Raw genomic sequence first — 21,760 nt, 5'->3', positions numbered from 1 at the left:
ATACCCCAGAGCAGATCCTCACGTGCCATAAACCAGCATCATTCTGCTGAAATCCTGCCAGAAGTGGGCAAGGAACTGCAGGGAAAGCAGAGAAACCTCCCGTGGAGAAACCAAAGGCTCAGCAGGTGACAGCAGCTTGAGGAGTGACATTTGGACATCAGCCCTGGGAAGCAGCCAGCCAGGGTGAATGAAGATGCCACTGAATATTGGCAGCAGCACTGAGGTGCCCAGGGCAGGGTTTGGGGGGGTCACACACAGAGCTTGCCAGGGAAAAGCTGATGGAAGGAGGCTCTGAATTCCAAGTCTGCAGCCCCTGTCCCAGGGGAGCCTCACAACACACGAGTAGGAAATATTTGGGAAAGTCTGAAGTCTTGCAATTAAATTCCCAACTTAATCCAAAGAAAGAAGGCTCCTGGGAGCCAGCAGAGCTGGGTATGCACAGGTAGAAAGGAAGCTGGAAAACTTAGCAAAAAAAAAAATTATTCCCTGTGGTAACAAAGAAGGGTCAAAGGAACAAAAAAATACAAGCAGGATCAAGTCTAATTACAAGAGCAAAAATAAATGAGAGCTCCTAAAAGGCAGGGGCTATTTTCAGACAGAGCCAAGGGTCGCTGGCAGGTTTCATGCAGAGCCCCAGCACCCAGAAGGCTGGGAGAAAAGAGATCCTTTGTGAGAGGGATGGGGAAGCTTGGGAACGCAGGAGCCCTGGGGTAGCTCAGAGGCATCACTGTACTGAGCACAAAGGAGAGAAACAATAGAGGGCAAAAGGAGACTGGGGTTGTTTATTTCTCTGGGTATGGTAGGCCAGGGAGAGCTCATAAATAGTGTTGGGAGAGACAGTGGCCCTTCCTTCCTCCCTTCCTTGGCCACTAAGGAAGAAAGTATTGGGCCCAGATAAGAGGCTGAGAGGTTAAAAATGAGGGAATCCTAAATTAGGCCCAGCTAGACATTCTCACACAACAGCTGATTCCCTAAAGTAAATGGCAAACTGGGGATCAGCTTCTCATGATTGCTATAAGGGTTTTTCCAAAAAGAACAAAGGTGTCTGAGAAAGGCAAAGGAGTATTAAAAGGAATCGTGCACCCCTACAAGACCCTGCTCTCCTTTTATATGAAGACAAATGCAGGGTGGAAAGCAAAAAGTTGAAAATGCCCACACTGTTACTGTCCCTGAGGCTCTGGATGAAGCCTCTCAGTCCTGCCTCTGATCCAGGGGTTGCAAGAAATACCAACTCTCCGGAGCTCTGCACAGCTCCCAGAGGCAGGACAGCCACAGAGCAGACAGCAGGAATAAAACAGCAGCAACCAAAAGCTCCATTTTCTGTCACTGCTTCAGTTTCAATGGGGCTCACCCCAGATCCCCAAAAATTCAGGAGCTCAAAGACCTCTGTTCAGAGAGCTGTGAAACTGATATTGTCCTTCCTTGGGTACCCAGATCCAGCATCCACCCCTGGAGTTTTCCCAACATCTGACCAGAGCAACCTCACTCCCACCCCACCCAACCTCAGCACTTCAATTCCTCTCCCCAGAGAGCCTGAGAACTTCACGACCCAGCACCAAAATAAAAAACAACAGAATCCTCTTGCCAATGGACAGAAGGGCAAAAGGTCCAGGGTGATGTTTCCTGGAGGTACAAGCAGAGCTGCCAGAGCAGGCACCAGGACACCAGCACTCACCCCATGCAAAGCAGTGAGGAAACCCAAGATGAAACCAATTTTTCCCCTCCCCAGGCCATGCTTCCCCCAGGAGAAATCCCTCCCTTCCAACACCAACCCCCAGCTTTGCCCAGGAAGCCAAATAAAGCCTGAGCAGCTACAAACCCAGACCCACACAGGGCTTGGAGTCACAGCCAGTGAGTGCATTGCAGCTCTGCAGGGCTGTGCCTGCTACAGTTTCACCCTGAACTGGGGAAACAGAGACAAGAACCACTCTATCCCCTCAAATCTGGGAGGGATTCATTTCACTGAGTTTGATATTTGGAAGAAATGAAGGAAGGAACACGCTTCCACCACCTGGAAAAGGGAATGGTAACACTTCCCATCATTTGTGCATCTACTCCTGGATGTGTGCAAGCAACATTGGGTGTTTTTACATCTAGGGAGAGAAGGTAAATGACACATCAGAAGGCACCCATCCAGCTGCCCAGCACCACTCATCACACAGATGAGCAAAAGGCACACGGAGTAGTAGAAGCAGGCAAAAGAGTAAGAAAATATTTGGGAGACTGGATCCAAGGCAAACAGCAGGAGTTATCAGCAGATTTTGGGAAGCTTGGTTTACACCTGGAACATGCTTGATATTCCCTCCATCACCTAAGGCAGCAACAGATGAAGTAATTTCTCCAAGGACATACACAGCAGCTCAAAGTCATCTGGGGGCATTTTATATGCTCTCATTTATTACTCGACGGGAGGACAGACTGTTCATACCTACAGGAAAACAACTTTTGGGAAGGACAAAGAGGTCACTTGGGGTATGTCCCTCTTCCCTTATTTAACACGCTGAGATATCTTTCCCAGAGCAAGGAGGAGACATTCAGACAGAGCCTCAAAAATATAACATCAGCTGTAAACGAGACAAAGCCACAAGAGTTTGGAAAGGACTCTGCCCTTTTCCAGTGCCATTCAGACTCCTCCTATTACTGTCAAAGCCACCAGGACATGGCAGCAGAGCAGTTTCAGTTGCAAGTCCATCACTACATGCATGGATAAGAAAATAACTTCATATTTAACCCAGGACACTGCAGATTGAACTCACCATGTCCAAGCAAAGCAGCCATGCAGGCAGTTTGTGCCTGGCTGAGGCTGGGGACACAAAAGAGGTTGGGGACACGAAACAGGAGTGTAACACCTCCTAGTCTGTAGGAAAAGGCTCTGCCCAGGCTGGACCTGCAGTCCTCCTCCTCCTCCTTCTCCTCACAGCAGCCCTTGGTGTTTCTGCAAGGTGAAATGACCCAGCTGCAGCCCTCACACAAGGATAGGTTTCTGCTTTTCCCACCCAGACTTTGGTGCCAGATGTCCCCCCAGACCTTTTGGGGGTGTTATTTCTCCAAGGTGCCCTCTCTCCAAGAGTGGGGGTGGGCATCTTGCCTTCCAGAGCAGCTCCTGCTCCACATCCAGCCCTTCCTCCACCCTCCCTGGGAGGCTCCAGACAGGAGGGGACCCTTCCCTGGGTATTCCTGCAGATCCATCACTCAGCACCCTGGGATGCTCACACCCCTAAGCCAAGTGTGCCTCTTCCTTCCAAACTGCTGATCCATCACCTGGCACATTTCCAGGGGCACACATGAGGACTGAAGCTTGTCTAGAGAGGATTATTTCACCTCACAAGTCCTCTGATGATTCTTTCTCACTAGACTTTACTTCCTAGAAGAATTTTCCACATGCCTTATTTAATCCTGTGTTGACTGACATTGCCCAGACATGACAAACCTGCTGCCTGCATTAACACCCCCCCTGCTATCATCCACTGCTTGCTAAAAAGGAAAGAAAGGTGATGAAAAGGGATCTGTTCCCCCAAATACACTTCTTGGGGCACATCTGCAGCTTTCCTTTCTCAGCATGAGAGGCTGCCTCTCAGTTTCACAGAATCACAAATCATTCTGGGTGGAAAAACCTTTAAGATCATCAAATCCAATTGCTAACCCTACTCTACCAAGTCCAAACCATATTCCTAAGCACAATATCTATTTTGTAGCAGCTCAGTCATTCCCCACATCTCTTTCCAGCCCTTCCAGTGACAAAAATCTCCTACAGGCTACTTTAGGGTTGAGCATTTCACCACCATCAGAAAACCAACCAGCTTGACCCCACAAATCACACCATTATATATATAATGTATACAGGGCCCTAAATCCCACCCAGGTTCCTTGGAGACCACATGAGCTCAAAAAGCAAGAGATGTGGCAGATTTCCCTCCCCCAGAAGCAGATGTTTCAGCTTCATCCATAAAACCTTTATACCCAGCCCACAAATTGGCCAACTCTGCTGGAGCAGAAGAGTCTCAGCTATTTCCAGGCTTGCAGGAATCGTGCTGGGTTTAGCAGCACTGCTGTTCTTATTTGGGATGAGTGTCCCCAGGGCAAGGAGGGCCCCAGTTTGTCTGGCCAAGGCTCTGGAGAAGGGAACTGCAGGAGGGAAGCATGCTGGGTTACTCAGTTATCCAAAATGTGCAGAACATCTTTAACTGATGTTCTAAGAGCTTCAGAGCATCTCTAAGTCTGTTGGTGCAGATTTTTAAGAACCTTCAAATAAGGAACCCAAAGTTCTTTATAGACCTTTCCACACCCAAAACAAGCTCTGCTTTTGGTTCTGCTTCATATTTCATTGGAAAAAATCTTCATCAGCTTGGTGTTATCCAAGCCTACTCCCCATTACCACAAGGAATCACACTGCACTTTCCCAGGCTGGATCCCAAGAGGCACTCCAATTACTCCAGAAACTGCCAAAAAAAAAAAAAAAAAATTAAAAAAAAAAGCATGTCCGTGGGCAATGAAGGCAGCATGTCAAAAGCAGGGGGAGAAAAAGAGATGGAGGGTGGTTTTGTGACTTAGGTCTGAGGATGCTGTGCTCCCTCACTGCCGAAATTCCCAACATCAACAGGAGTCAGGTCCCAAAGTCCTGCAGCTCCACATGGATGTGCAGTGCTGCAAGACTTCCAACCAAAAAAAACCCCAAAATTCCCTGTCTCAGCCCAGCCCTGGGCCAAGGCACAACTCACTGCAAGCACCAAAGGGTTGGACTACAAATCCTGGCCCCTGCAGAAGGATGATTTTTGCCCTTGGTGCCCAGGACTCCTCCAGGCAGGGACCACAACCCCACATCCACCCTCCTTGGGTATCAATGCCTGCTGGAGGCTGCAGAGCTCCTCTGAAGCAGCAAAGGGCTGAACTCTGCTCTGGGAATGGGGCTGGAGAAGAAAAAGAGGGAGCCTGGAGCAGACTTCACCCTCTGTGCTCCCTGCCTTTTCTCTACACAGCCTGGGAAGCCAAATCTCCAGCACCAAAGGGCTTCACTGCTTCCTGAGGTCTCTCTCTGAATCCAGAGCACTGGGAAAATCCATGTTTCCCCAGCAGATACGGCCCTTTTTGTTTTGCTGGTTTGCATCCTGCAGGGAATCAGGACTGAAGTTTAACAAACAACTCGGAGGCACTTGGAAGCACTGAGTCTCTCCCTTTGCTCCTCCTCCCCATCCCAGCTCCTGAGGTCAGCAGGGAAAGCATCCAAGAGTTGCAGAAAGACAGATTGTTTTCATTTAAACATCTGAGGGAGGCAGAGTGAGGGACTTTCTCCCAAAGTGTACAAGACGTGATAATGTGCCTCTCCCCATCCCTACAAACCCTTAGGAGAGAACATGCCTCACAGTTTTCCAGGCTGAGCACTCAGCCAGCCACCAGCAGGAACATCCCTTCCTCCCCACACCCTCACGTCCATTTTGGATCCCAGGAATGATGAGGGGATTCTTTGTGACATCCCCTCCCTGGCAGAAAAAAACAGAACAGCCCAGGGGGTCAGGAGAAAACCAACCTCAGCCTCCTCAAGAGGAGCATCTGTAGGGTGCCAGGTGAGCATTCCTCATCCTCCAAGGAATCAACAGCTTTGGGATGAGATCCTGGGCAGCCCCCAGCCAGGGAATGGATGCTAAGGTGGGGGATGGACCTTCCCTTGGGGCTTCCACGGAATTCCCTCTGAAGGGCACATCCAGAACAGGCTGCTCAGGGGGGGTGTGGAGTTCCCTTCTCTGGAGATGTTCAACACCTGCCTGGATGCAGCCCTGGGTGATCCTGCTTTGGTGGGAGTTTGGATGATCTCTAGAAGTCACTTCCAACCCTGATAAATCTGTGATTCTGTCTCCTGCTCCCATGGGGTCACACCCAGCAAGCACAGAGCAGCTGCCCATACATCTGTCCCCCATCTCTATCCCATACATCTGTCCCTCACCTCTGTCCCACACCTCTGGTCCCCCACAACTCTGTCTGCAGCCAGGAACACCCACCCACCCCAACCTGAGCTTCCAGGCAATACCAGAGGTCACAGAGCATCACAAACCATGCACAAGCCCCAAGCCCTGGCCTCCTGCCTTGCTGCATCCCTGGGTCAGCATCACACTACCACAGCATTTGGGAAAAGCATCCCAGTTTCCAGTCATTCAGGAATTTCTGCTGAATTTTCCTTCCCCTTGGATCAAAACCCTATCAGGCAAATTAATTCAAAGCCCGTTTAGAGAAAGCATCTTCAATTAGGTGGGCTAGAAGGATGGGCAGCTGAATTTTCTGCTGAAGGCATCTTTGGAGGTAGGAGGGGAAATCAAGATAATTGGGTCCTGCACAACAGGACCCAACAACCCCATGGGGAGCTCCAGGCTGGGCACACAGTGGCAGAAAGGGACCTGGGAGTCTGGATTGCCAGGAAGCTGAAGAGGAGCCAGCAGTGTGCCCAGGTGGCCAAGAAGGCCAATGGCATCCTGGGCTGGCTCAGGAACAGCGTGGCCAGCAGGTCCAGGGAAGGGATTCTGCCCCTGTGCTCAGCTCTGGGGAGGCCACAGCTTGAGTCCTGTGTCCAGTTCTGGGCCCCTCAGCTCAGGAAGGAGATTGAGGTGCTGGAGCAGGTCCAGAGAAGAGCAAGGAGGCTGTGAAGGGATCCAGCAGAATTGCTGTGAGGAAGGGCTGAGGGAGCTGGGGGTGTTGAGGCTGGAGAAGAGGAGGCTCAGGGGAGACCTCATCACTCTCTCCAACTCCCTGAAAGGAGGTTGGAGCCAGGGGGGGTTGGGCTCTTTTCCCAGGCAACTCTCAGCAAGACAAGAGGGCACAAAGGGTCTCAAGTTGTGCCAGGGGAGGTTTAGGTTGGAGATGAGAAAGAATTTCTTTCTGGAGAGGGTGATCAGGCATTGGAATGGGCTGCCCAGGGAAGTAGTGGATTCTCCGTGTCTGGAGATCTTTCCAAAGAGCCTGGATGTGGCACTGAGTGACATGGGCTGGGAACTGCAGCAGGAGTGGATCAAGGGTTGGACTTGATGAGCTCTGAGGTCCCTTCCAACCCAGATAGTTCTGTGATTCTGTGATAATAAAGCTTCAGTTATTATTCTGGAGGAGGACCTCATCAATGTTTTCAAATATGTAAGGGGTGAGTGTCAGGGAGATGGAGTTAGGCTCTTCTCAGTGGTGACCAGTGATAGGACAAGGGGTAATGGGTGTAAATTGGAGCACAGGAGGTTCAAGTTGAATATTCGAAAAAATGTTTTTCCTGTAAGGGTGACAGAGCCCTGGAACAGGCTGCCCAGGGGGGTCGTGGAGTCTCCTTCACTGGAGACATTCAAAACCCGTCTGGACACGTTCCTATGTGATGTACTCTAGGTGGCCCTGCTCTGGCAGGGGGGGTTGGACTAGATGATCTTTCGAGGTCCCTTCCAACCCCAAGGATTCTATGATTCTCTAATCTGTTTTACACCAGGGCAATGACTTCAGAAGATTAAAATCCAATGGCCAGGAATCAGAAATGTAAATATTACCAGTACTGCCTCTCTCCCAATATTTATATTCTGCCAAAACACCAAAATCAGGGCTAGCCAACCTGCAGGGGTGTCTGTCTGCTGCAGACCTCTGGGGGTTTCCTTTCAGGGACACCGAAAAACAATCAGCAAAACCGCTGATAAACCCCACAGGAGGGTGTTGCAGCCACGTGAAAAAGGAACCACACAGGTACAGGAGCACCAGAAACTCTATTCCATTAAAAAAAAAATTATTAACAACTTTTAAACTTGGGTTGTGTTCTCAGGAGGCCACCACTGCTGTTTTATTGAAGTTGCCCCAACAGTATCAGTGAAAGAAAAAACTCTGTGCAGCTCCCCCTCCCAGCAAACCCATTTGGGATTCACCCATCCCCACCTCTCCACTCCTGCAGCACAGAAGCCACCTTCCTGTTTTCAGCCTTCTGCCAGTGTGGGGCACTGGGGCTGAGCCAGTGGAGCTTTGGGGCAGGGAATTTAAAAAAAAAAAAAAAAAAAAAAATCAATAAGAAAAAAGAATAAAGGATAAAAAAAAGAAAGAATAAAAAAGAATAAAAAAAGAAAGCATAAAAAAGAATAAAGAAAAAATTAAAAAAAAGAATAAAGAATAAAAGAATTAAAAAAGAAAAAGGAATAAAGAAGGAGAATGAGGATAAAAATAAAATAAAAAGAATTTTAAAAGAAAATTAAAAAATAATAAAAATAATAAAATAAAGTGTTAAAAATAAAGAATAAAAGAATTAAAAAAGAAAAATAAAAAAAGAAAAAATAATAAAATAAAAAGAATTTAAAAAGAAAAAAGAATAAAAAACAAGAATAAAAAAGAATAAAAATAAAAATGAATTTAAATATAAGAATAAAGAATTAAAGAATTACAAAAGAAAAAAAGAAAAAAAAGAAAAAAAAAAATAAAAAGAATTAAAAAGAAAAAGAATAAAAAAGAAGGGTAAAAAAAAAGGAGAATTAAAAAAAGAAGAAGAAGAAAAAAAGAAAAAGTAGGAAAAAAAAACAAGAAAAAAAGAGCTAAGAAGAAAAAAAAGCTTAATTTACAACTGGGCATTTCCTAGGGCCAGGGGATCGTTACCTCCAAGCACCTTTTCCAGACCCTCCCATCCTCCCAGCCTCTTTTTCTCCAGGGATGAGCCAGGTCCCCATTTCCCCCCCCAGCACTCCCAGGGCTGTGTCCCAGGACAGCCCCAGCCCCATCCCCACGCTGCCACCCTGAGGCTGGGTGCTGGGAGCCTCCCCAGGGATCTGGAGGCTCCTGCTGGGTACTCAGAGAAGCTGAACACAAACTCCAAGCTCTTGGGTTTGCAAAACACCAGCAAGGAGCCCAGAGCATCCCCAGGATCTCCCTGAGTTTCTGTCCAGGGGCCACAGCATCCTGGCAGCCCCAAACCCCATCCCCCTGCTACAACTGGGGTGTTTGGACACCTGAGCAGCTCCCAGCTGGGATTGACTCTTGGAACTCTGAAGGAAGAGTGAAAACCAGAGCTGGTTGGCATCACCCAAAACACCTGGCTTGGAAATTCTTTTTTTTTTTTTTTTTTTCAGCCCTCCCAGCCTTATTTCAGCTGAGCAGAAGGCCACTGGTGTTCACCCTGAGTCATCTCCTTGACCTTTTTATTCACTTTTAATGGTGGAAGCTGGAAAGAGGAGCACCCAAACAATGCACTCATTATTCAGCTGCTGAACTGCAGCCCTCAGACCCCATCCCTGCCCTGCAGCAGAGACAGAAACACAGAGGAGATCTCATTCCAGCACATCCAGCATAAACCCCCCAACCCCCTCTCAGAGACCACACAAATCCACTGCTAAATTCATACTGGAGGTTGGGAGGGGGGGAGAAGCTGAATGAGCTGCATCCCAAAGTGCTGTGAAAAATCCTGCAGGAGTACAAGAGATCCTGGGAAACTGGCAGTGTCATCTCCAGGAATTCAGCTGCAATGAATTCTTACTTCAGTATTGTCTTGGAAACAACAACCAAAAAGAAAGAAAAAAAAAAAAGAAAAAAACAAAAAAAACAGGGGGAATGGAGGGAGGAAAAGAGGCCAGAGAAGCTCTGTGAGGATCCATGAGCTCAGAGCCAAAGCTCAGCTCTTCCCTGTGCATCCATACTCAAAAAAAAAAAAAAAAATAGAAACTCCAGCTGACCTGCAACTGAAACTGGAAATCTGGCCACTGAAACTGCCTGAGGTTCCCTCCGAGCAGGGGCTCCCACAACCCCCTCTCTGACCTCTCCTCTCTTGGAGTTTTCCCCCCCCCATCAGCTCCTTCCAGCTCCTCCTGCAGAGCTGCAAACTCCCCCAGCCCTCTGCAAGCCCGAGCAGTGAAGCAGAGCAAGGAGAGGAAAGCAAAGGGCTTGAAACACTTTGCTTAGAAGCTGAGCCAGGAAAAAACTTATTACTTTATTTACTCTGAAGGAATTAGCATCTCCCTGGCTGCAGATGCACAGCTTGAGCCAGGCAGGAATGGCATGCAGGCTCATCCCAAGCTAACAGCAAGATTTAGCCACATTTCAGCCCTTCAGCAAGGCACAGCCTCCTAAGGGGACCAAAAGTCCCCCCAAAAGTGCAGACCCATCCCTCCCCAGGCAAGCAGGGTGCCCTGCTCCTTTGGGGGATATCCAGACCAAGGGAAATTTGCCTCTGAGCACAGAAAGGCTGAGGGCTGAACTTCAAACCTTTCCCCAGTGGATCTGGAGCAGCAGGGCAGAGCACAAGGAATTACAGCAGCAGGCAGGAAACTCTTCCAAAAATCAAACCCAGCCTGTAGGGATGAAGGCACTGGGACCACAGAGCAACAAAACACATTGGGATTGCCTCCTGGCATCAGCAAAAGAGCCAAATGTCACCAGCCCAAAGCCAGCCTGGCATCACCTTCCCTGACCTCCTGCTCCATTGCAAAACCCCCTGGGGACATCAGCTTCAGGACCCAGCATCCCACTTCCACCTGCATCCCTCGACCAGCTGAAGAGGTTTCTTGCCAGGAAACTGAAGCATCTGTATGGCTGCTGAACAGATCCTCTGCTTGCTGCAGGTTTTATTTCTATTTATTTCTATTTACTGCTGCTAAGTCTTCTGAGAGCAGACAACAGAACAGCACAGTGTCTGTACTGTCCCTTGTCAGGACCCTTTCTTGGGTCCCTTTCTTGTCCCTTGTCTTTTCTGCAAGAAAGCTGCCCAAAACTAAAGGCAAAATCCAAATAACCTTCTGGATTTGTAGTGTGAGGCACCAAATAATGTTTCTGGACAGGCCAACATCATCCCAGGGAAGATTTTTTTGAATGCAGCAAACTCCTAGACCACAACCACTAACATAACTTGAGGCTCTCAGAACACTTCAGTGCTCCAGAACACAGATCCTGGGGGTGCAGCAAGGTTATATTTGTGTTAGAGCTCAATGCCAGGTTCCATCCAGGGAGACAGGATCAGATCCCTGAGCATGGGAAACACAGGGACCTGGGAGAAACCTCTGGAGCAGGGGTCAGGAATGAGCACTGATGTAGCTCACTGCACTCATTCAATCCCAAAACTGCCCTTTTCCTCTCCAGTTTATTACACAATCTTGAAGGAAAACTCCAGCTTTGTTAATACATTAATACCATTTTCCTAGCTTGAGAAAAATAATTATAATAAAAAAATACATCACTCATAATTGTGAAAGCTTCCAGATGATGCTAGGAATCCTGTTGGCTTCTGGGGAGAGAAAGAGCCCAGACACAGAGCAATCAACCTCAAAAATGCCTTTTTTTGTAGCTCTTTCATTTATTTTAGAACTAAAGATTTTCCAGACATGTCCACAGAGAAACCACGGCATCATCTGGATGGTTCACTCCGTGCTAGGCTTCCTTTCAAGAGCCTTGGATCTTGCCAACAGTAACCCAGTGGCTAATTACACCATGTTGCCAACCCAAGTTTTTTCCACATAACACTACATTTTAACAAAGTTTTTCCATTCTTTCATGTCTCAACTCTTTTTTTTTTTTTTTCCCTGGTTTTGGCCATTCTTCCTATACTAAGTTTTTCTGTATTTGTTTCACACAAAGGTTTTATTTTATGTTTTTTAAGAAAAACTGCCAGCTTGCAAACTCAGTACTTATCACATGAGTTCCAAGTACAAATAAGAGCTTTGCTACACAGGCTGTAACTGGAGAAGAAAGTCCCCAAAACCTTTCCCAAGCAAGCCAGGAGTAAAGGAAAGGGAATGCACCAGGAGGCAGAAAAAGGGGAGCAGCCAAACTCCAGCAATGAAACTGCTCCAGGTGGGATGCTCTCTGCCTTCTCCAGAAAAGTAGAAGACAGTTTCCACCTGAAAGGCTTTTCCTGTCCAAAAAAAAAAGAATTTTAAATCTCCTAAAACCTTCTCAAAAAGGCACCACCCCTTTAACAAGGAATAAAAATCCACCAGACTTCAGTCTGCTAATTCCTGACAGCTCTGTACAACAGCCAGAGGGGCTGAACCAGAGAGAAAGTCAAGTAAGGAGATGAGGGGAAAAAAAAAAAAAGGCATGGAGGAGTCCTGGTCCAAAAGAACAGAACCAAGCACCAAGAAGTCCCACAGGAAGCAGAGGAGAAGTTGAAGTGGTGCCTGTTGGACCAGCCCCTTCTTGGGGGGATCCCCCCCACATCAGCCCATCCAAGGGAACCCCCTTTGTGGGTGCAGTGTCTCCCAGCACACCAGATCCTACTCCGTAAGTATCTGCTCCAAACCCTCTTGTCACAGACTCAGGACAGAGGGTTTTATGCCACATTAAGGAGCTGAAAGTCAAGGACCCAGCCAGGGGGTGCAGGGAAGGCACCGAGGGAACTGCAGCCCAAATCCTGGGTGGCTCAGTGGTGCCATTGCTGGAAACATCCTCCAGATCTCAGATCTGACCCAGTTCCAGCATTCCCTAGGTTATTTCCACCAGTAGCAGCATCACAGAGCTCAAAGTCAGGATTTTCCTCAAGCTGTGGTGAGCAGAAAGCTAAAAGGACAGACTGGAGAGAAGTTTTCCTCCTCCACAGGAAAAAAAAAGAAAAAAAGAAATCTGAGGTGGGTTTTATGGTTCCTTTCTGGTTTATTGCCCAGACAATTCTTCTCTCCTTTTAAACAGCAGTTTCCATTTAGGGATTGAAAAGTTAAAATTCTGTGTTCAACAGAACTCCAACACTGTTTTAAACCTTTCTCTGCAAAGTAATTCATTTTATAGCACAATGGCTGCATCCTGAGGACAAGGCTCCTGCTAAGCAAAGCCAGGGAAGGACTCACATGTACCTGAGTGACAAAGTGCCAGATCCATGCTTGTAACACAGCAGGGATTTCCCCTGCCTTGGAGGTTGAAATTACACTTTAAAGTCATTTTGCAGGACAAATGGAATCACTCTTCCCCAAATCCCTCCTGACCTGGGCACCTCCAGCCCTGCCCAACCCCAGTGCCATGCAGGAGGCCAACAGAGAGGCTCTGACCTCAACCTTTGCAGTTCCTTAGGGCTGAGCAGCCCCTGCAGGCACCATGGGTTTCAGGAAGGTCCTAGACCCATCCCTGCACCCACTGTCTGCTGCCACCCAACACTCTGGGGGCTCAGCTCCCCCTGAGCTCTTCCCAAGACATATCCACAGGCAACACACAAGCACAAAGCCAGTAAAACCAGGAATTACCATGGTGATGCTCAGGTGAGCACTTTTTTACATCTGATTTCTCCCCTGCTGCCTTTCCCCCCTTCCTTTCGTTACCCCTTCTAGGTTTGCTGGGCCATAAAGTCCCTAAATCCTTAATCTGTTGGTATGGGAGCTTTCCCAGCAGGATTGCTCTGGGCACTTTTTCCAAGTGCAGACTTCCATCATCACACAGGGTAACTGGCCATCCATCCTCCACCTTGCATCAAGAAGGGCATTACCAGCACCCAGAGAGTCCAAGAATCAGGGTGTAAGAAAACAACAGAGAAAAAAAATAACTTAAAATTGCATATTTCACTTTATGGAAGAGAAAAAGCCCAGACTGGAGAGGAGTTGCCTGGAAAATACTCCCACAGATTTGTTTCTGAAGTCCAAACAAAACTGAGGTTACCTAACACACAGCTCTAAAAGGTCCTTCACACAGTGGCACCTGCCACAGCAGCACCTTCTGCTGCTCTGCATCTCTTGCCACACTTTGTCTCCTCTTCTGAAGATCTCTGGAGCTCAAAGCACTTGTGAGAACACATTCTCTGCCTTGGAAGCTGCAGGACAGACAGGGAAACATGGATTCCCCAAAGGAGAGATGTACAGACAGCACCAGACCTCATCTGCAGTGCCAGAAGGAAAAAACCCCCAGGTAGATGCTACCAAGGGGGTCAGGACATCTGTGTGTCACTAAGGGCCTGGGCTCTGGGACAGTGGCCAAGATTTTCATTTTGGAGCTCTAAGAACAAGAAAAGCTCCATCAGAATTAGAACTTCTATGCTGCTCGTGTACAGTGTGTTCCTCCAAGAAGGAATGAACCTGAAATCCCACCTCTCCCAGCAACCAAATCTAAGGGGCAGGCAGAGTTTTAATTGAGAATAAGGATGTAAAACCCCTTAATAGTCCCCTCCCTTATTTGTTCCAGGGCAGTTTTTGCAAGCAGAGTAACACCAAGAGATTTTTGTTGATTGGATTGGATTACTCTTGCTCTTCAAGGTTTTCCATGTGATGATCCAGTGTTAGAGACCAGATCATCAGGAAACCCTGCACTGCTCTCCTTCTTTGGACACCAAAGAGCTACCCCTAAAGACCAGAGATGAAATAATTTCTCCAATCCCCCCCAAATTCTTGCAGACAACACTTGCAGTGCTCCCTCTTCAGCTTTGGTGAACCCAACAGAACCAGCTCCTCAAACCCAAAACCAGCTCCCACCCCCAGCACTGCTATGGGGCTGTGGGAAGGGGAGCACAGGAGCAGCCTTAAAAACCATCTTGAAGGGAATGGTCAGCACCAAGGTTTCATCTTGACCCCAATTTACATGGAAAAATAATAGATTAGCTCAGCTGCATCCCCTGGACAGGCACATCCCACAGCTGGGTGCTTTTAAGCTGCAAAATCCTGTTCCAATCTGGCAATAAATTGACAGCACAGTCCAGGTTTTACACTGGAAATCAGATCTTGCCATCAATTCCAGACTTATAAAGTCATATTTCTTCTTGTAAAACAATATCAACACTTTTGATTGGCAAAAAATTAAACAAAACACTTTTAACTAGCTGGATAAATTTACTTTTTTTTTTTTTTTTTAGCTCATTTTAGATGACTGGGGAAGAGCCAGGGGAGAGAAGCAACAGATGGTAACAGGATACTTCATCATTTCCAGCATTTTTCTTTCTTTTAAAGGGCATGTCATGTATTCTTATTACACTCCTTGCCACAAAGGGAAAGTGCTGCTTCCAAAAGGTTTCACCCAGAAACCCGATTCAATTTTATAGGGATTTGTAAAAGCAGAGACAGATTCCAACTTTGTCTGCGGGTTAGATTTTTTGCTGTGACATCATCTGTTAAAATAGGGGAAAATCTGAGCTGGAAGGGCAGTGTTCAGAGGCAGCTCAGTTACTGTCCCCTTGGACATGGCTCTATTTTTCTGGAAAACTTCTCTGCCAGGTTTCTTCTCCCTTTTTCTCTGGGGCCACCTGTTGGATCAGCTCCTGAAGATTACAGAGATTCAGCAGACAAAGAGAAAGCACTGAAATGAAACTGAAACAGAAACAATCCGAGCTAAACAAAACCGGAGAGGACTTGGAAAGGGGAAAGCAGAGCAGTTTGTCAATGCCATCAGCAATCCCAATCTGACTCCTCCCCCCATCCAAATTATCTGATGTCCTATTAAGAGGCTCATTAGGGAAACTCGGAGCCTTTCACTACCCCAGTCATTACTTGGAGCTGCACATTGGCCCTGCACAAGGTTTCCAGCCAGCCCATCGCTCCCTCCAGCTGCAAAAAAAAACCCCAAAGTTCTCTAAAAGTTACCAGGGAAGTGTGAAAAGAGCAAGGGCTGGCGGTCAGGCTGTCTGAAGGACAAAACAAAATGCCTGAGGAACCTCGGAAAGGTGGGGACAGACCAAAAAAAAAAAAAAAGAAATTAAAAAAAAAGGGAAACTTTGTCATCTTTTCCTTTGAAAGAGGAGCAACCGGGAATAATCCCGTTTTTAACTGATCCAGTAAGGGAGAGGGAAGCTGCACAGAAAGGGAGCTGAGATGAAGGAGATTCAGCCCAATTCTTCTTCCAGCTGCTCTAAACCCCGGTAACTTTTGCAGCAGCTCCTGCTGCCCTTCGCTTTCCCTCCAGGGATGTTCAAGAGGCATTTTGAGGCATTTTTAGGCATTCGACTCCTTTTCCATCCGGCTCAAGCTTCACAAGCAACCCCTTCATGAAAGCATTCCTCACACGCCCACCTTTTCTCCCTTCAAGTCATTTTAAGAGCCCAGCGATTCCACTGATTTCCAGGCTGTACACAGAATCCCACTCACATTTGTCACACACAAACAGCCCTACAGAGCCCCATTCCCAGGGAAAATGCTCAGAGAGCACAAAAACCGAGCCTGAAAGCTGAATCCCAGACAGCTCAGCTCTTCAGGGCACTGCTCAAAGTTTCTCAAGTTACCCCCCAGAACTCCAGCACCTTGAACTTTGCAGATTTCCAACCCCAGCTTTGCCAACAAATCACTTTTTCCTTCAAATACTATATATAAAATACATATATATGTGTGTGTATATATATGTATAGTGTGTGTGTGTACGTATATAAAGCCCTCGGAGCAGCGGTGCCTCCGAGTGTCCGCTACAAACTCCGAAAACCCTCAGAAAACCCAGAAAACTTTTCCAGCAGACTCCCAAGCCTCCATATCTGCCCTGCTCGGGCATTCCACAGCCCACCCAGGGAAAGGGAGAGCTCTGGAAAAGCACTCAGGAAACTCAAAGCTGGTGAAAATAAAGTGCTTAGTCCCACTCCTCCACGACTGTAAAACAAAAACCCCAAATAAATTACATTCCAGGGTTGGTTTTTTTTGGTTTTGGGGGTTTTTTTGCTGCATGTCTGTTGCACATCTGGTACTTCACAAAACTTCCTCTTGCCACACTCCCCGGCCCTAGTTTTTGGGAGAAAACTCCACAAATTGGGGCTGGTAGGGCAGAGCCAGCTGTGGGGTCCCCAGGTGGTTCTGCAAAGCTTTTGTGCCCCCAAAATTTGCTGCTTTGATATGATGGGGGTGGAGGGGAGCAGATTAATTCTGGACAAAAAAAAAAAAAAGTATTTCTTCTCCTCCAGGAGGAGGAACTACGAAACGAGAGGTTTCCAGTTGACTAAATACACATTCTGCAGAGATATACACTCAGATATATACATAAAAAAAACCAAACCTCCTAGAGCCTCCAGAAAACACATCCTGACTTTTACTCCAGAAAAACGAGCCCGGCAACAGGCAGCTCAGCTCCGAGCAAGGCGAATAAAAGTATTGTTTTAACTTTTTTCCCCTTTTACGGGCCCCTTGACAAATGGCATTCGGAGGCTCGGGCAGCTAAAGGAGGTTGAGTGGGTTCAGTGGAGTTGGGGTTTAAGTTCTTATTTCTTTCCCGGAATGCATCGATTAAGACAAAACTTTTTTTTTTTTTTTCTTTTTTTGCCCCCCAACAAAAAGCCCCCTCCTCATCCTCCCCCCCCCCCTTACACCTCCTTTCCTCCCTCCCGCAGACCCCGGGACTCGCTGCCCCGGGATGTTGGGGGGACCCGAGGGAAGGGGGGGTTCTTACCTGCCCTCCCGAGAGCCAGAGCACCCAGCAGCACCAGGACAGAAGGGACCGAGCAGCTCCGTATCCAACTGCGCCTTTTCCACCGCGTGTGCGTATCCATGGTCCACAAAAAACGGGGCACCAAGCTCGGGACAATTCGAGGGGGGTGGAAGGGGGGAAGAGGGGTGAAGAAAAATATATAATATATATAGATAGATAGATAGATATATACACAAAGGGAAGAAAAACCAGAGACCCCCCCGCCAGCCCCCCCCGGAGAGCAGCCGCTTTATAAAGCCATGGGGCGGGCGGAGGGCTGTCGGGGGCTCCGCCGCGCTCACTCCCGGCCCCTGTCTGCTCCTGCAGCGACAAACTTTTCTTTCTCTCCCCCCCCGCCCCCCCCACCCCCTTTTTCCTTTTTTTTTTTTTTTCCTTTTTTTCTTTTTTTCCTTTTTTTTTTTTTTTTTCTCCCTTTTTTTAAACCCAAGGCAAGAGTTTGTCAATCTCGGAACCCAGCAGCAAATCAGGGCCGGGAGGTGCAGCCCCCAGCCCGGCCCCACCGCCCGCCCCCCCCCCCCCAATCCCCCCCTCCCGATCCCCGGCCCGGCCCCGCGCTAAGTTTGAAGCTCCGGGACTGCAGCAACCGAGCTGCTCCGGCCACCAAACTCAGGGTTTTCCTTCTCTTTTCTCACACTCATAGCACCACCGGAGTTTTCCCTTCCTTCCTCCCTCTCCCAGCCCCCTGCTCTTTCCGGCTTCCCGTTGTGGAAGCATTGAAAATGCAAGAATTTTTTTTTGGGGAAAAAAAAAGTAGTAATTAGGTCCCCGCTGCAAAATGTGCATGCAAAGGGTAAAAATGCAAGCAGGAAGGGTGGAAAGGGATCTGCCAGGCTGGATAAAGCCCGGAGCAAGGAGGACAGGGAAGGGGAAAGTGCTGCTGGCCTCTGGTTGCACACCCAGCCTGTCCTGGGGTCCAGCTCTGCTCCCACTGTTCTTCTCACTACCCCTCTGAGCACCCATCTCCTCACACCCCAGTTGTGGCTGATGCATCCCACTGCTAAACATCAGCTTTAAATGATTTTGCTTGTTCTGGTATTTTATAGGAGTGACATTAGTACAGAAATGAAAAAAAAAAACCAACAAACTGTGACAAAAGCTGATGTGACATCTCCACACCAGGCCTGGGTGGCACTCAAAGCTGCAGCCCCCTCAACAGGACCAAGTTCAGGTCATCTGGAGAGCAGAAAAGGAGCAACCACCAAATGCCACCCTCTCTCCACTGAAGTGGCTTTGAAGACACTTGCAGGTTACCAATACTTGCTTAGTGCCATTAAAGAGCTGAACATCATTCCCAAGGCCCATCCAGGTGACCTGAGGGGTTGGGTTTGTTCTGATTTTTCATGGGGCAGAAATTTCACACCAAACCATCCCAACCCTCATCAGTCCTTGAAGAGCAGCAGCATTCTGGCTTTTTTTGCCCACAGAGGAAACAATTGCCACCACCTGAACTCCCACTCTCTTCCTACCCTGGGCTCCCATCTCCTGGGCTCTATGTTCAGCCTTTTAGCACACCAAGAACCTGGGCAGCCCTGGACATCATATCCAAGGAGGGGAAGTTCAGGGTCACTCCTCCCCCTGGCCCAGCTCTGGGCTGCCTGATGCAAGAACTCAGCACATCAGGGGCTTGTATGGAGCTTGAGCTGCTCACTCAGCATCAATCTTTGACCTCCTGGAAGGAAAGGTTCTTGGGCAGGTTGGTACCAAACTGGCACATCAAGAACCTACAAGCACAGGAGGCCAAATCCCACTGGACCTGCAGAAGGAAGCAAGGAGGAAAGGAGCTCCCACCCTGCTCAAGAGTTGATCTCATGGGCCAGACAAGCTGGAAGAAACCCCTGAACCTGTGGAGATGTCTTCTCCCTCCTACCCCAGCCTCCCCCCTGAAACTGGAAAGGCTGGAGCATGAGCCACACACAAGAAGAGTTTCTCTGCTGAAAGAGCCTTTCAGCAGGGAGAGGTGAAGCTGGCTGGGAGCCCCGGGGCAGGGAGCAGGCACACAGCCCACATGTGCCACCTGCAGCCATGGGGAGGGTGGGGATGATGCCAATGGCACTCCCGGGCAAATCTCTGATGAAAGCCCCTTCCAGTCCTTGCCTTTCATGATTAACCAGATGGCTGGAGGCTGGCGAGACAAATTAAGTGGTGCTCCACATCCAGGAGGAGCCTGGAGGGGAGCTCTCCCCCAGTCCCAGAACCACCACTGCAGGGCACCCACTGGGTGCAGCCCAGCACTGAACATCAGCCACCACTGCACCTCCCCTCCTGCTATAAAAAAACCCCACTACTGCCAGGAACATCCCTTTCCTGGGGCTCACAGCTGCCTCCAATAAGGAGCAGAACAACTGTCCCACAGCTCACAAACCTGTCCTGATGGAGATGCTTTCTCTTCCCTCCATGTTTGTATGAAAATGAGGCAGCTCAAGCATAAAAGTATGGAACCAGGGTGGCTAAAACCACCAGCAGACCCTCTGGGTTGCAAATACCTTCCCTTCCCAGTAACCATTCTTCTTATGACAAAGTAATAACTTGATTCCCAGTATTTCTATGGATGCACAATCACCCTGGAGAGGCACTACCAGCTTCACCAGCAGATCTGGTGTCTGATTTCAGCCCCAGTTCTCCTAATGCCAGGATCCTGGGTCTTCTCCTCCCAGCTGCTGGCATTTCAGATCATGCCAAGAGCTCCTTGTTTTGGAATGAGGAATTGTTTGGAATTGTTTTGCCTTCTCCAGTCCAAGTCCCACTGACACCTGAGCACTGGAACCAGTGTTGACATTCCCTGCCCTTCCAGAGGTATGGAGCTCTAGGAAGGGGGATACCTAAGACACCAAAAGCACTACAGCCAAGGAAATAAAAGCAGCTCTGAGCAGTACTCACTCACACACCACTTATTTTCCAAGGGCTCCCAACTCCAGAAGCAAAAACCCAAAAGAGCAGGAGATGCAGAGCACCTTTTCTTTACATCAGTTGAGAACCTGGCCCAGGCAGCTTTTTCTGAGCAGCAAGGCTGAGTTCCCAGTTGTTTTCCAGGTGATTTAGAAGCTTGCACAGACCTGTTGGCCCCTCCTTGACAATAACAGAAATACAGAAATAAGCTTGTAATGGCAAACTGGAAAATTCCAGCATCTGCATGCCAAGCTTAAAGAGCCAACCTCCAAGTTGGAGAGGGTAGATCCTCTGGTGGTGCAAGCTCTGGGGAGGTTTACACCAGCCAGGATGGTTGACACCAGCTGTAAATCCCAGTTAGGGTACCAGAGGAATACACTGCAGTGCTGGCAGGTGCCCAGCAGATATCTTGAAGGAGCAAAAGATTTTGGAAGGATTTTGATAACTAAATGCATCTTGAGCCCAGCTATATGTTGGTTACAGGATGGAGAGCACACTTGTGAGCTTTCAAAAAAAACCCCTCAAGATACATACGTAAAAAAATGTGAAGCCAGGCATGAACATTTAGCCAAATAACCCAAAAGGCCTTTATTCTGGAGTTTGGGAGTATTGGGATAATCAGAAAGATGAGCCCTAGGTGATACTGATAACCAGTTACCCCTTGAGGCCAGCTGATAGAACAAACTGAAAATGAGACTCAGAACTACCTGGATTGTGGCATAAATAAGAAACTGCTCCCAGGAATGAGTTCAAATACTATTTATGAAGAGCACATGTGTCCTGAGACAACTTCCCTCTGCAATCTTGTTGTCTGCTCTTCGCAAACATATAAACAGCTGCATCCCCCCAGCTCAAATGCAAGGAGTTGTCTGATGCTGAAGTCACAATCCTGCCTTATGATCTCGTACCTGTTGCCATGGAAAGGTTTGCTTTTAAAATTCAGCTTAAGAAAAAGGAGAATTTAATGTTATTGAGACATTTTGGATTAAGAGGCTTAAAAAAACTCAAAGCTTTCCATTTCTGTACAGGGGAAGCACCACATCCAGTATCCCCAAGCTGGATGCTGCCTCACACCTCCATGGTCTTCAAGCCAAGAACTTATTAAACCATCCAGTCCTGTTCACATCCATACCCAGGCTGCTAAAGAGCTGCAGCAACCTCCCCATTTTACCCTAAAACCCTTCCATGAGCAAAGGCCAACCTAAATCTGCATTTTCAGAACATGGTGATGGGTTTCACATCACCACTGATAGTGCAGCTGCACAATATCAGGTGCTACCAAACACCCAGACTCTGGTAGGGTCTGATGAGAACCCAGGCTGGCTGCTGACATGAGGAATGGATTCAAGAGGTACCTCCCAAAGGGGAAAAATCCACAACTCTAGAAGGAGTTTTGTTGGTTTGGTTCCTCCCCCACCACCCCAGAAAGACAAATCACAGCAATAAAAATACCCCCACCCCCCTGTGGTTAACACCTGTTTGATTTTGCAGACCAGTTCCTTTATAAAACAGCTCCAGTGCTGGGAAACTGGGAGCTGGGCTGTCAATTCTCCCAGATCTCAGCTGCTCTGGTGGAAATTCCAAGCTGGTTTTT

At 48.1% G+C, this 21,760-nt stretch overlaps 1 protein-coding gene across 2 annotated transcripts in view; it reads right to left on the bottom strand.

Moving 5' to 3' along the window:
* The window catches only part of COL5A1 (collagen type V alpha 1 chain), a 142,251-nt gene extending 124,845 nt beyond the window's left edge, over window positions 1–17,406 (bottom strand). For both annotated transcript variants that reach the window (XM_030461190.1, XM_030461191.1), the window contains exon 1: window positions 17,242–17,406. In XM_030461190.1, the coding sequence (XP_030317050.1) occupies window positions 17,242–17,341 (100 nt within the window). In that variant the 5' untranslated portion in view covers window positions 17,342–17,406. The remainder of the gene's footprint in view (window positions 1–17,241) is intronic.
* Window positions 17,407–21,760: the final 4,354 nt, after the last annotated feature.

The sequence above is a fragment of the Calypte anna genome, chromosome 17, assembly GCF_003957555.1.
Source record: "Calypte anna isolate BGI_N300 chromosome 17, bCalAnn1_v1.p, whole genome shotgun sequence".
Lineage (NCBI taxonomy): Eukaryota > Metazoa > Chordata > Aves > Apodiformes > Trochilidae > Calypte > Calypte anna.
This window is presented reverse-complemented; position numbering and strand designations above follow the sequence as displayed.